Below are 15,499 nucleotides of genomic sequence, written 5' to 3'. Positions count from 1 at the left end.
GTGAAAGCCCAACTGGGAAACTCCAACTCCCATTGTTATTGTGGCACAGCACTCCACAGCACAAGTGGACACTGCACACAATGAAATTGCATTTAGGCCTCAACCGTGCAAAGGGGCAGCCCCCAATGGCGCCCGAAAGGGAGCAGTGCGGTGGGACGGTACCATGCTCAGGGTACCTCAGTCACGGAGGAGTATGGGGGAGAGCACTGGTTAATTACTCCCCCCACCAACCCAGCGGGTTGGGAGTCGACCCGGCAACCTTTGGGCTACAAGTCTGACGCCCTAACCATTTATCCATGACTGCCCATGACTATATTCAGTTTGCGTGCCAGTCGTGTAGACTCTTTATCCATTCCAAATATGGCCGTGTTCTTCGGGGTTACCCTTCTCACCTTCCACAGATGAACAGAATATTCCAGAATTTGTTTTAAACCGAATACTGATAATAATCTTCTTTCGTTTGAAACCTGAATACTTGGTGCATGGAACTGGTGTCACTGACTCTTGCATGAGTCCTCCTTATTGATGAACCACAAAGCCATTAGGCCCGTGTTTGTTTCTGTGTGTATGTGTAATTAATGGCTTTGCCAATGAATCTGATGCCTTTTACCAGGGATCGAACATTTGGGCTTTGGACGGAGACTCCATCTGAACGTTTTTTTCATACAGCAGCAGATTATTGAAGTTGTATTGGCTGATGTCCTTGTAGTCAGTGACTGACTGTGACTGTGTTCTTATATTGGATGGCAGTAGGGCTGCACAATATATTGAAAATGTATCGAAATCGCGATATCAAGAGTAGCGATATGCGTATCGCGAAAATGACTTCATTATCGCTAACAAGTAAAACATTTCTATGCAGTCCAATCACTAGCTAAATGCAAATGGGCATGATTCCTGCCATGACCAAAGCCACGCCCCCACACAGAATGCCAAATTAGTGACGAGAAAAAAACTCTGCTATATTTCTGAATATCGTTTAAATGTCGTTTAAATGCTGAATATGATTTTTTTCTGATATCGTACAGCCCTAGATGGAAGATACAAAGCTATTGGCATGGTCAGAGATGGGGTTCATAGTTTATGCCTTGGAATGAGTTACAGAGGTTGTATTTATATTTACGTTACATTTTTAGTATAATATTTCACAAACCTCTTAGATTATTTTACAGGCTCAGAGCCTGCCGATATGCACTACGCCTGTAAAAATAAATGGTGTGTGTGTGTGTTCTCGTGGCGCCTCCTTCCAGTGCAAATAAATATACATAAAGCAACAATTGTACTGTAGATGCACTGATGGAAATCATTTTCCTTCTCTCTTTTTCTTTAGCTCACTGCCTTTGTCCTCGCTTGATCTCTCTGTTTTTATTACTTGGGAGGGAAAAAAGTGAGATGAAAGTTAAACTTATTCTGTGAATTGGCTGCACTTGGAGAGTAATTGATTTAGCTTTTGCAGCCTGTCCTGTGATGCATGTAGACCTGCACACTTAAAGAAGACATATTACCTTACCCTCACTGTGTTGTGTTTCTCTCTATCTCTCTCTCTTCTCTCTATGCCCCCTGTTCCTTTCTCTTTCTCCCCTTCTCTTTCACTCTCCCACGCACATCTCCCTCCATCCATCTCTCTCTCTCTCTCTCTCTCTCTCTCTCTCTCTCTCTCTCTCTCTCTCTCTACACCCCCTCGCTGTGTCCCCTTTCTCTGTCTCTACCTCTCTGTTCATCTCTACCCCCCTCTCTCTCCATCCCTCTCTTCATATCTCTCTCTCTCTCTCTCTCTCTCTCTCTCTCTCTCTCTCTCTCTCTCTCTCTCTCTCTCTCTCTCCCAATCCCCCTCTCTCTCTCTCCCCATCCCTCTCTCTCTCTCTCCCTCTCTCTCTCTCTCTCTTTCTCTCTCCTCTCCTCTCCTCTGCAGTGCTGACTGGGTGGAGATCCTGGAGCCGCGCTCCAGGGAGCACATGTACGTGAACCTGGCGACGGGCGAGTGCGGCTGGGAGCCCCCCGCGGGCGCCCCGGTGCGCCAGTCCGACGGCAACCAGTGGTGGGAGCTGTACGACCCGCAGAGCAGCCGCTTCTACTACTACAACGCCTCCGACCGCCTCACCGTCTGGCACCGGCCGCAGGGCGCCGACATCGTGCCGCTCTCTCAGCTACAGGCCATCAAGCGCTGCAGCGAGGGCCAGAGACCCCCGGGGCCGGGCACCCCTGGAGCACCACTGCCCACCCTCGCCATCGCCGCCCCAGCTCCGGCCCCCCCAGGGACCAACGGAGGGGGTACGGGCACCAGGGAGAGACTGCAGCAGGCTTCCTCGCAGGGAGGTGGCACTACTATGGGGGGGAGACACACGCCACTGGCCCTGCCCGCCCCTCCGGAGCCCTACCCTACTAAAGACGTTGGCGGAGAGGTGGAGAGGGAGATGGAGAGGGAGAGGGAGCGAGAGAGGAATAGAGAGAGCAAGATGACGAACGAGGGCACCATGGAGAGGCAGCAGGGGGACGGCAGCCCTGACGGTGATGGCAAAGACAACATGAGGTAATAATCTATTACTTGTCTCTTTCTGTCTGTCGTTTTCACTGGCTGTCTGTCAAACTCTGTCTCTGTAACTCTCTCTCTCTCTCTCTCTCTCTCTCTCTCTCTCTCTGTCTCTCTCTCTCTCTCTCTCTCTCTCTCTCTCTCTCTCTCTCTCTCTCTCTCTCTCTCTCTCTCTCTCTCTCTCTCTCAAGCTTGCACAAACCCACACATTTTCACTTTATGGTTTTGGCATGGCCTCTCCTCCTGTCACCACAGTTCCTCAACCTGTGGTTTGAAATCTCTCAATCCCCTCAAGCAGCAGCCTCTTCGTGACAGGACGACGGGGGATGGTCGCATGTGATAGGAAGCCTTTTCTCAGCTAAAAAAAAGAAAAGAAAAGAAAACGTTTTCTCAGTACTCTGTCCAGGAAGAGGAATGGGAACAGTTAGGAGCGATTATCTGTCCTCTTCTCCTCCTCTCTCCTCCCCCCTTTCTCCCTGAGAAACAGCTGCACCGCTGGCCCTTCCACTTCACCTCCTCTCCTCCCATCCCCTCACCTACCCTCCCCTCCTCTCCTCCTCCCCTCCTACCATTCCTTCATGTTCCACAGTAGCGGTTCTGAACTGTACAGTGGCTGAATGTTAATAAAATCGGCTGCCAAGGAGAAGGAACAGAGTGGTGGTTTTGGAAGGAAGGGGGGGGGACTGCTGTGTTTTTTTCTCACATCGATTTCAATCGAAAGGCCTGCAACCTGACATTCCGTTCTGCTCTTGACTCTGGACGACTGGACTCCCGGCCTCCAGTGCTCCAGGCCAGAATGAGTGCCTAGTCAGAATGAGCGCTCTGTAATGTTGGGTGAGTGTTGGGACACCCATGCGCGGACCCAGACATGGGTCTTCTGATAAATGAAAAACATACCTGAGATTGCCTTCTGTTACGATATTGTAAGAAAGGCTCCTCTCTGCTACTCCACTTCCCCCCCTGTTCTCTGGTGTGCCCGTGTGGGGATTTCGCACGCGCCTGTCTGCCCCCCTGCTTTCCACTGTACTGCTGCCCTACTGTTCTCTCTGCTCCTCTCTCTTCACCTCTCATCTCCTCTGTTCTCCACTCGTCTCCTCTCCTCTTCTCTCCACCACTCGCCTCTCCACCCCTCTAGTCTCTTCTCTCCTCTCCACCCCACTCCTCTCCACTCCTCTCCACCCCTCTCCTCACCACTCCTCTCCTCGCCACTCCTCCCCTCTCCTCTCCACTCCTCTCCACTCCTCTCCACCCCTCTCCTCTCCTCTCCGCCCATCTCCTCTCCACTCCTGTGCTCTCCTTTACTCTACACTACTCTCCTCTCCTCTCCTCCCCCAGCCGGCCAGTTCAGCCTGGCTCCCCAGCGCTGTTAGCTTGTTATTATATCGACTGATCTATTCCGACCCACACAGACACGCAGTCTCTCTCTTCCTCCCTCTCTCTGTCTCTCCCTCTCTCCCCCTCTCTCTCTTTCTCTCTCTCTCTCTCTGTCTCGCTATCTCTCCCACTCACCCTCCCCTCCTTTCTACTCTTTCTACCTCTACTCTCTCTCTCTCTCTCTCTCTCTCTCTCTCTCTCTCTCTCTCTCTCTCTCTCTCTCTCTCTCTCTCTCTCTCTCTCTCTCTCTCTCTGTTCCGCTTAAACAAACGGTTGGCTCCCGACCGCAGAGGAGGCCCAGGGGTCACTCCAGACCAGCATGCCAGCCAGAACCACCGTGCTCTAAACGTGACTTGATTCCTCACTCACAACCTTGTGTGTGTGTGTGTGTGCCTGTGTGTGTGTCTGTGTGCATGTGTGTGTGTGTGTCCGTGTGTGCGAATGTGTGTGTGTGCCTGTGCCTGTGTGTGTCTGCTTGTGTGTGTCTTACTGTCCAGCCGAGTTAGGCAGCAGAGTGTTTGCATGTGTTTGCATTTCTCACCCCGTCACTCCAGGTTAGTCAGGGGTGTGTGGATGTGTTTGTGCGTTGCGTGTGTGAATTTGTGTGTGCTGTCTCACTTCCTGTCTATGTGAGTTAAATAAAAGTGTTGTGCAGGATGTTCCCCCCGTCTTGAACCTCTCCTGATCAGGTGGGCAGGAAATGTACGCTTTGGGATTAGTCAAAGTTGATAAATGTCAAAAAAATAGTGCACATTTTATTTGTCAAATGAATTTATTAGATAAGTGTCTAATGTGCCTTCATGAACGTGTGTGTGCACGTGCTGTGTGTTTTGATATGTGTGTGTGGGTTGGCACGTGTTATGAGGCCTATGGGGCCATAGAAGAGGAATGTTAGAGGGCCATAGTTGCTGCTGGGGGGTTAATGACAGGCAGAGGCCTCTCCGCTCCGCTCCTCTCCTCTCCTTCCCTCTATACCACCATTCTGTCTGCCCTCCCTCCTGGAAAAACAGTACCAGTGGTTTTGCAACCTCTCCTCCCCCTATTCTTAGAACCTTGAAGGTCTGCCTGTGGTGGTATAGCGCTCCCAATCCGACCCCCCTCTACGTCCAGCCACCCTCAGTCCCTCCAGCCCCCTCAGCCCCTGTCTCCTGGGCCTCCAAAGCTCTGTCAACCAGAATACTGTCCATGGAGTTATCCTTAGGGGCCTGAGCCGGAATGATCCTAGACACACACAAACAGCACAACAGGAGGTCTCTAGTGTCCATCCCCCTTTCTCTCTCTCTCCTTTCTGTCCTTTCCTCCCTCTCTTTCTGCTGCCCTTTAACCTTTTTCCCCTTGATTACGTAAAACAGAAGCCGAAAGTTTTCCAGGCCTTCTTCTCTCTCTCTCTCTCTCTCTCTCTCTCTCTCTCTCTCTCTCTCTCTCTCTCTCTTTCTCTCTCTCTCTCTTCACTCTCCTCTCTCTCTCCCTCTCTCTCTCTCTCTCTCTCTCTCTCTCTCTCTCTCTCTCTCTCTCTCTCCTATCTCATTATGGGGTTTCCAGCCCCCTTCCTGCAGTAACTGCAGATGACTCATAAGTACTGAGGAGGGGTGTGTGTGTGGGGGGGGTGTCCATCATCAGCCTTGAACAATGGTCAGCTGTGTGTCCGAGGCCACGCATAGCACAGCGGAGGAGGCCACAAAAACAGAAAGGGAGAGAGGAGAGGAGATGAGATGAGGGGAGAGGAGAAGAAGGCTACACTGTAGCCCGCCAAACATTACCCATGATGCCTTATCCGCCTCCCTGGCAGTCACCCCACCACCACCGCCACCACTACTGACCCAATCACCGCGCTTGGACAGTTAGGACTGCTCGTTCACTTGTGCTTTGACCTTTTCCCGAAGACGATACGAGTTGGAAGAGAAAGGGCACCGATAAAGAGAGTGGGCACAATAATGTGAATGAATGTTCAAGCATTGAGAAATTGTAAAAGAGAGAGAACAATGGCTTTTTCAGCCGGGAAAGCTTGTATCATGATTCACACCAACCAATGATTTCTTTGGTATCATATGATCTCCACTTCAGATAAGTACAAAAAGCTTTTTTTTAAATCTCCTTCTCTCTCGAATCTCACACTATCTTGTGGCTGATCCTTCAGTGCCAGAGGGAGGTTGTGAGAGGCTCTCACAGAGAGGAAAGGGTGGCACACCCACACATTATTCAGCGTGGCCAATTGTTTCTGCTCCAGATGAATACTGCCCTCCATGCAGGGCCACTTATACAGTGGATGTGGCTGGGCCTGAGACAAAGTCATCTGAACACCCCCCCTCCAAATACACACAGTGTACGGTAAATGAAAACCCTATTCAATCTGGGCCCTCTCTCTCCCTGGGCCTGGGACAACTGACCAATATGCCACCCATTGTTGGCTTCCCTGACTGTTTGCATGCCCAACACGAAACGGCCTCTGCTTCTACTGGCTTGTGTGCATGTGTGCAGCTCTCTGAGGTCACATAAAAGTCTCCCTATACTTTAAAGTCATTTACTGGAAGTACGGTGCCACGGCTTGACAATCGTTTCTATTTTTTTCTTTTTTCCCTTTTCATTTTTTGAGACGTGTTTTACGTTTTAATGCGTAGATGGAGAGAGAACAACAAAAAGCTCAGAGGTTGTATCCCCTTGTTTCCTGCGTTTGTTTGTCTAAAAATAAACTGCGAGCAGGCGTGGCCAGAGAACGAGAGAGTCCGAGAGAGAGAGAGAGACACACACACACAGACACACAGGAGTGAGAGAGATAGAAAGACGGCGGGTGGGAGCGTATTTCTGTGCATCCCCCCCTCCTCCCTTGTGCTGCAAACAGCCACCATCTGTGTTATCATATGGCCAGCGAGTGAGATCAGTTTCCTGCGCGTCGGTTGGACCTGAAACAGTGCTATATCTGCCCCTCTCCTCACACACAGACCCTGGGGAACAGGGGAATCCACACACGTCAGGAGAACATGGGACAGACTGACAAACACTGAATTGAACTGAACTATTAAAAGAGAGGAAAAGGAGAGTGCTGCGTTGGGTCAATTGTTTGTAAAAGAATCAGGTGCTCTTCAGAAAGGACATGATAACTTCAGTGACTTGGCCTGTGTCTCCAAAATGTGAAGGTCCAAACAGAAGGTTCCTTGTTGAAAGTGGTAGTCTGAATGATCTGAGGCACACTGATCTTAGTGAAAAAAAATCCTTTCTTTTAATGGATAACGCCTACGCGTTTCGACTGCAATCAGTCTTCATCAGGGCAAAACTGGACTATTGTTGTACAGAAAACATTAAGCTAGCGTCACAGAGAGGATATTGAAAACAAAGGTGTGTCATTGTTTTTTTCTCTTGTTTGTTTTTGTGTGTCTGACTATATGTGAGGGGGTGAGATGGCTGTGGTAGAAAACATTTAGCCAGCGTCACAGAGCAAATATTGAAAACAAAAAAAGGTGTTTCTTTTCTTTGTTTTTGTTTTTGTGTGTTTCTGTGTTTGAGGGAGAGAAGATTGAGCAGATGAGGTCAAATGGTGTCACTGACAGACTGACCACCAGCTGAATTATCCAGAGGTTGTTTTGTTTGAGCCTACAGTACACAACAATGCCTTTAACAGCTGGCGCAGACATCCGCACAGAGGTGGCCTGGCCGCTCCACGTGAAGTGTGTGTGTGTGTGTGTGTGTGTGTGTGTGTGTGGGTGGTTTAAGTGGAAGGGTCAATGCTAATCTATGTGATGTTAGAGTAAGATACGCTGTCATCCATCCAAATGTGACTGAGAGAGGCAGCATGATCAAATCTAAAGTGTGTGTGTGTGTGTCCATCTGTGTGTGTGTAAGTGCGTGCGTGCTCACGCGTGTATTTATGGTGCTCCATATGTGTGTGTAGATTTCATTTAATTCTCTGAATTTGCTTCAACATCCGGCAGCAAAGAGGGGGATTAGTCTGTCCTCCAGTCTCTCTCTCTCTCTCTCTTTCTCTTTCTCTCTTTCTCTTTCTCTCTCTCTCTCTCTCTCTCTCTCTCTCTCCCTCGCTCTCTCTCTTTCTCTTTCTCTCTCTCTCTCTCTCCCTCGCTCTCTCTCTCTCTCTCTCTCTCTCTCTCTCTCTCTCTCTCTCTCTCTCTCTCTTTACCGCCCCTCTCCCCCATGTGTCAGAGCCACGTGACGTGTCCCCCTGGTGCACCAGGCAGCGTAACATTACCTCCTAACGTCACCTCAGCCACGGCCTCCCCTGGCCCTCCTCTCGGGGTCATGGGGATGTGGGGTCGTCAGAGGCTCATCCTGCCTGGCCCAACGACCCTTTCCCCGAGGGCACGGAAGAGAACAGGGTGCTCTGTCTCTGTCTGTTTGTGTGTGTGTGTGTGTCTCTGTCTCTGTCTTGCTCTCTGTCTCTGTCTCTCTCTCTCTCCCCCTCTCTCTCTCTCCCTCTCTTTCTAGCTCCTGGAGCATTAGGCCTTGGGGCTAGACGCATCGGAGTGCAGGGTAGGCTTAGAGCAGGGAACACGAGTACCGGAGAGCCTGCTGTGTCCTCATACCACACCACACCGCACCACACCGCACCACACCACACCACACCACACCACACCACACCGCACCACATCACACCACACCGCACCGCACCGCACCGCACCACACCACACCACACCACACCACACCACACCGTCGTCCATCACAGGCGCGCCGGGGAGAGCCAGAGAGGAGAGGAGAGCTGAGATCTGACTGGGACTGGGACAATCTGCTGTCAGGGTTGACGGATGAGTGGACGGTTGCCTGAATGCTGAGTTGTGTTGTGTGTGTTGCCGTGACTGAGTGACTCGACACTCCTGGGCTTTATTTGGAATTGATTGAATTGTGAAGCCGCGGAGCTAGAATGAATGTGTCAGCAAATATTTACCCAGGAGGAGGATACAGGCTGCCTCTTAGTTGCTTTTTAGTTTCTTTTATGATGTGACTTGCCGTTGTGACTTTCTAGGGGAATTTTATGTAAGGTTGGGATTTTTTTTTTCATGCATTGCGCAAGATCACATGAGCAAACAAAAGTAGAACTCTCATCAGCCCACCAAAAGTGAAAGCATACCGTTAAAAACACGTGCGGCACTGACTTCCTCCGTCATTCCCTAACTAGGCTGGAGGACAGTCTATGTGGTGCGTGCCAGGCACAGGCCCCCGAATAGGAAATTAACCATCCGTGTGGTAAATATTTGAGTCCCGGCGAAAGGAACACCAGAGAGAAGCAGACAATTTCCCTCCGCTTGTCTCCTTGTCTCGATCTGCAGCGAAGAGGTCCAGTGTCTTAGACAGTTCAGATAAACACTCTCGCCACGCACACTTTTCCCCCCCTCTTTCTTTCTTGTCTTTTCCCACTTGGGTAGTACTACGGCTTAACTTTGAGATGCGTGTGCGTGCGTGCGTGTGTGCGTGCGTGCGTGCGTGCGTGTGTGCGTGCGTGCGTGCGTGCGTGCGTGCGTGCGTGCGTGTGTGCGCGTGTGTGTGTGTGTGTGTATTGGGGGAGAGAGATTAGGGTAGTTGTAATGAGTCACAGGGATATGTACTACAGCAGTGGTGGGTCAGGCAGGGTTAGCGTAGTGCTGTCTGTGTGTTGCGTTTGACTTTAAAAGGGAATACTCTCCTGTTTCCATAGGAAGTAATGGGGCCTCTCAAGCCTTCACACCTGCCTCGTCTCCTTGTGACCCTCCCCATTCTGAGTTAGAATTTCTTTTTCTACGAGTGAGCACTGATGATGTATGGTCATATATGTCCTCCTCCGCTCTGTGCGTCCGTCCTTTGCTCTCACTTTGCTCTCCTCTTTGTGACGCTCTGGTGCTCTGTGGCTTTGCGTCTCGTCTGCTTGTGAATCCTGTTCAATATATATAAATAATTTTTAATAATATATATATATATATTAGGGGTGGGCATAGATTAATTTTTTAAATCTAGATTAATCTCACTGTAATTATGAAATTAATCTAGATTAATCTAGATTAATCTATATCAAAATGGCTCATTCAGAATAGGCACGATAGCGAAATAATGCCGAAAAAAACCTTGGGGTTTCTTAAGACAGATGGCGCATTAGACCAGAGCTCATCTTTTTTTCCAAAATGCATCTCATCTTCAAAAAATGGTCATGTTGATACTTGGAGATGAAAAAATCACAGCAATATGTGTAAAGTGTGTCCAATATGTTAGGAAGCATTTACAGTTATAAGATACTGAAATTTCAAAATGAACAGCGCTAGGCTATAAATTGTAGAGGCAAATACAGATAAATCTATCAAACATTTAGGCTATTTAAACAATATTACCTCAACAATTCAGCATTTCTAAAGGGCAGAGAGAGAGAGAGAGAGAGAGAGAGAGAGAGAGAGAGAGAGAGAGAGAGAGAGAGAGAGAGAGAGAGAGAGAGAGAGAGAGAGAGAGAGAGAGAGAGAGAGAGAGAGAGAGAGAGAGAGAGAGAGAGAGAGAGAGAGAGAGAGAGAGAGAGAGAGAGAGAGAGAGAGAGAGAGAGAGAGAATCTGCCACTGACTGTTAAAATGAGCAGCGGCTCCTTTAAGAGAGGGAGGAGCTCTGCGCGTAGTAGGCACAGCAGCCCTCAGCGGAGCTAGGCTACTGGATATGCCTATCTAGAACCTACACTGGCACACGGCGATTTGACAGTTGTTCTCAGAGTTAGAATGCCAGATGAGTTACAACTCGACATGAATTCAGTTTGCAAAAAAAAAAAGTCAAGCGCGACAACCGCGAGGTTTATTACCGTCGGACATGAGAATATCTCACTGAATCGCAAATGTGCGCGATTGCAACACAAACATTCAGCGAGAGTAGATATTGAAAGTTTCAGTTTGACAATCTTCAAAATGCATAGGACTATCACACGGAATGTTTTGCAATTATAGCACAGGCAAGATTTCAGGAAGTTGTTTATGTATTCCATGCAATGCGTGAGGAAATGTAGGCTATGTCGGGCTGGTAGCTACTCACACACAATAATGTCTCTCTATGCTTCACCTCAAACAATAACGTCTCTTTAGTCTACCACTTATGAAAAAGCACTCAAACAACAACTACCACGGCAGAGGGATTAATGTGTTCAGCATGCAAACACTTCATATTTAGTAGGTCTGCTGAAACAACAGGTGGAGAGAGGAGAAGCGTCTGGAGCGCAGTCTAAAAGCGTCTGTCAATTAAACGCGATGGTGACGTGCATACCCAAACTCCAAACCTATATTTTGAGAATAGATTAACGTGCGATATTTTCTTTATCGCGCGACAAGAGTCTCACATTATCGCAGCACGTTAACGCCGATAACGGCCCACCACTAATATATATATACACATATATTTTATTTTTTAACTTCCTGTGAGCAATAGTGATGTACGGTCATATATGTCCTCCCTTCCCTCCCTCCAACCCTATAGTACTTACTTCTCGTCTAGTCTTCTCGTCTTCTTCTTTGTGCCGCTCTGTTGCTCCATGGTGACGTTGCCTCTTTTCTGTTCTACACGCTGTTTTTTTTTTTTTTTTTCAAACGGGTGCTGCCCAAGGTCTCTGACAGCATTGGGTCGTGCGCAGGACAATTTAATCTGAAGGGCCCCCCTTGCCCAATAAATGCAATGTAAGGAGGACCCAAATATGGGCCCCCTCTCTCTTCCTGGGCCTGGGACAACTGACCCCTTTGCCCCCCCCCCTCCATTGTCGTCTGCCCGGGGTACTGCCTGCCACCCGCCGTCTCTTTTGGACTCCGAACATCGAAAAGAATAAAAAGTAGATTAGTGGCCTAGTAGGAGTTTTTTATATGGGAAATTGGAGCAGTAAAACTGCCCTCTTTTGTTTTATTTTAGCCTCGCCGTCAGTGTTGCCGAAAATACCCAGAGAATAGATGCTGCGGTCTCTCTTTATCACTCTTTCTCTCTCTCTTTTTTTCTTTTTCTTTTTCTCTATCTCTTCTCTCAAGTTGTTTTTTTTAACGTTAACTCTTTTAGGCACTCTTCCCTCAGCTATGGTTTCTCATGCTTTCATGCTCTCTATTCCCTTGCTTTAGCCACAGTTTTTCTCTTTCTCTCTCTCTCTCTCTCTCTCTCTCTCTCTCTCTCTCTCTCTCTCTCTCTCTCTCTCTCTCTCTCTCTCTCTCTCTCCCCTTCCAAAGACACGCTGATGCTGAAAGGCCTCTCCTCTAAACTAAATCGCTAGGCTAGATGATGTGGAGCTCCTGTGGTTCTGCCCAGCCCAGCATTTGACCTTTTCAACCCCTGCATATCTGAAGAAGCGCTGCTTGCCAGAGGTTACAGTGTGGAGATACTAGAAGGCTGTGAACTTCTGAAGATTGCTTACACAATTGCTTGCAGAAAATGGATTTGCCCCCTGCAGGTGCAAAGGACGTAGAAGAAATGAAACAACACACTTTTTGTGACCTCGTCTGCTAACACGCCTTGTGGTGGAAAATATCTGGTGATAGTGCAGCAGTCTGTTCGCATTTCTTCCTTGGAAAATGTTGGGTACCACATGCTTTCAACAGCCTTTGTGTGTGTGTCTCTGTGTGTCTCTGTGTGTCTCTGTGTGTCTCTGTGTGTCTCTGTGTGTCTCTGTGTGTCTCTGTGTGTATGTGTGTGTGTGTGTGTGTCTCTCTGTGTCTGTGTCTGTGTGTCTGCATCAGTCTGTGCGTTCGGGCGCTCTTTGGAAAAGGATGTGGGTTTTACGACGGTAAGGCGATGCCATGCCTGCATACATTTTTCCCTGCATCTCATTTTCGCACCAACAGATGTACTTGCACTCAGATTCCAGAGGCGTCTCCCCCGTCACCACCATCTGGCCCCCTTTCTCCACTCCCTTTCCCGCACACCCTGCCTGCCTTGCCTCGCCTCCACCCGACCCGGCATCCAGCACGGACAGCACATAGGAGCTGGGACAGGGGGGCGCAGTCAGTCAGTCAGTCAGCCAGCAGGCCACCGGTTCCCATGGCCCAACCAATACAAGGCCTCAGCCAGACCCCAGAAGCCTGAGTCGCTGAGCTGAGCTCTTGGCCTGGGTGTGGACTGGAGCCGAGGAGTGTGGTCTCTTGCATGCGTGGTATGCGCAGCAGCCAGACTCTCCGGCTCACAGGGAGAAGTGCTATCAGCTGTTGGACTTGGACAGCTGCCCGCCTGCCTGCCTGCCTGACTTGCCTCCCTGCCTGCCTCCCTGACTTGGTTCTCTCCCTGCCTCCCTGCCCCCTGCACAACACAGGGGCACCAACAGCACCATCATCACGGCTATTTATTCAGAGTGTCGACCCCAGAGAGGACAGCTTTCTTTGCTGTCACAGATACGGTTTCCTCTGTGTGCGTGCGTGCGTGCGTGCGTGTGTGTGCGTGTTTGTTGGCCACCACCAAAAGAGCTAGTAGGCCTAACCTCCTTTCTTACGTATTCATGCCCCTCTGATATCTTCTTTAACAACAATCTCTCTCCTCTTTGATATTTTTTTTTACCCCCCTGCCCTTCCAATGTTCTCCTTCACAACGGCTGCCACTGGTCTCCTGTGTTTGTTTTCCCTCACACAGATTGTTCATTATCTGGATTCTCTGCGCAATGTCCGCTCTATAGAATCAGTCTTCCTGTTTCCTGTCCCCGGGGGTAATAATAGTGTGTTTGTCTTTTTTCCTTTCTTTTTTTTTTCTTCTCTCCTTTTTTCCGCCTGGAGCTCCCCCTTCCTTCTTTCCTTCCCTGTGTGCCCTGGGCCAGGAACTCGATGGTCATCTTGATCAATGACTCAGCTCATACCACGCACCCACCTTTACCAACCCCCCTCCCCAGCCCAGCCCCATCCCCATGGTGCGGCAGTGTAGCTGGTTGTTTCTAGACTATTGAGGAATATTCGAGAAGATTCTCAGTCCTGCAAGCCATATTCTGAAAACAGCTTTGTAAGCAACCTTTCGTCTTCTTTAAGCTTGAAGATGTTTGCTCCTCATCCAAGAAGCTTCGTCAGTTGAGTTCTCTTGCTGGATGTCGAGGGAAATGCGGACAGTTATACTTAGTTATACTCACCACCACCTACCCAGACCAGCTTCCTGAAATGGAACTTGACAGCTGCGCTGTTGACCAACGTGACTTCATCTCGCTTTGACTGGGTGTGGGCCAAGATAATCTAAAAGGGCCCCCTTCTCAATTAATACAATGTGATAATGGGGACCCAATTCGCTCCGCTTGGTTCCTGGAGGAACACCACAGAGAAGGACTCAATTTCTCTCTGCTTGTCTCCTGCCTCGATCTGCAGCGAAGAGGTCCAGTGTCTTAGACCTTTCAGATAAACACTCGCTCCATGCACACTTTCCCCCTCTTTCTTTCTTGTCTTTTCTCTAGTACTATGGCTTATTTTTTTAGTGTGTGTGTGTGTGTGTGTGCCGTGTACGTACGCCTGGTTCCTGGAGGAAGAGGGGATGCTGCTGGCTCTTGGAGCTCTAGGAGGCGACCCATCACCCATACACCCAGTCACCCAGCCACCCAGTCACCAAGTCCTGAAACAAATTAGAACTCCCTGATGGCTAAGTTGATTTTCTCCCTCTCCCTCTCCCCAGTACAGCCCCAATCAAATTAACTAGAAAGGCTCCAGAGGGGTTTAACTTTGTTTTAAAGCATTCCGTCTCCCTCTTGCATGGCTGGGAGGAACTTGTGGAATGCGTGTAAACGGGAAAGTAAGTGTGTGCGTGTGAGGATGTGTGAGGATGTGTGTGTGTGAGAGAGAGTCTGTGACTGTATGACTGTGTTTAAACTGTGTAGGGGCTTTGTTTGTTTGGGTCTGCTAGCGAGTGTACTTGAAGGGGGCATGTGTGCTTAATCGTCCATTACAATGTGTAATCTTCAAATTGAATATCTGGGGAGATGGCAGTAGCTCAGTGCTGGATGGAAACGGAAAGATAACGCAATATTCTAGTGACCGCCATGCTGATACCAACCGAACCACCAATAGACTGACAGTCTTAACTGCAGCCTGCTCTGCCTCACTACTACACTGACGCCTCAGAAGGCACCTATTGTCCCCCCTCTCTCTCTCTCTCTCTCTCTCTCTCTCTCTCTCTCTCTCTCTCTCTCTCTCTCTCTCTCTCTCTCTCTCTCTCTCTCTCTGTCTCTGTCCTTCGTGCCAGGAGGACTCTCTCTCTCTCTCTCTCTCTCTCTCTCTCTCTCTCTCTCTCTCTCTCTCTCTCTCTCTCTCTCTCTCTCTCTCTCTCTCTCTCTCGCTTGCTTGCTCTCTTTCTCTCGCTCTCTCTCTATCTGTCTCTCTCTCTCCCTCACACACACATTCACACACCACACACAGGCATGCAAACACACCCTTGCTAGGCCCCCTTCAAAGATCTAAGTGAGGAATGTCGTTGGAGCGTCTAATACCCACAGCACTCTCCCATGACTAATCCCCACACACATCGCCCCTCTCCTCTCCTCCATTCTTTTCAATTCTCTTCTATTCTTTCCTCTTCTCTTCTCCTCTCTTTGCCCTGAGACACACTACCTATATGGCCAAGCATTTTCCCGCTCTCTGGCTTTTTGTCTGGCTGCTTTTACTTTGCTTAAACAGCTCTTTCTTTTTTGGTTCTTTCAGCTACTTGAAACACATACACACACAT

The 15,499-nt window shown here is 49.2% G+C and overlaps 1 protein-coding gene across 2 annotated transcripts in view; it reads left to right on the top strand.

The window, feature by feature from the left end:
- The window catches only part of arhgap46a (Rho GTPase activating protein 46a), a 68,991-nt gene that overhangs the window by 24,246 nt on the left and 29,246 nt on the right, over nucleotides 1-15,499 (top strand). For both annotated transcript variants that reach the window (XM_063215540.1, XM_063215539.1), the window contains exon 2: nucleotides 1,913-2,530. In XM_063215540.1, coding sequence (XP_063071610.1) covers nucleotides 1,913-2,530 — 618 coding nt within the window. The remainder of the gene's footprint in view (nucleotides 1-1,912; nucleotides 2,531-15,499) is intronic.

This window comes from Engraulis encrasicolus, chromosome 14, assembly GCF_034702125.1.
Source record: "Engraulis encrasicolus isolate BLACKSEA-1 chromosome 14, IST_EnEncr_1.0, whole genome shotgun sequence".
Taxonomy (NCBI): domain Eukaryota; kingdom Metazoa; phylum Chordata; class Actinopteri; order Clupeiformes; family Engraulidae; genus Engraulis; species Engraulis encrasicolus.
This window is presented reverse-complemented; position numbering and strand designations above follow the sequence as displayed.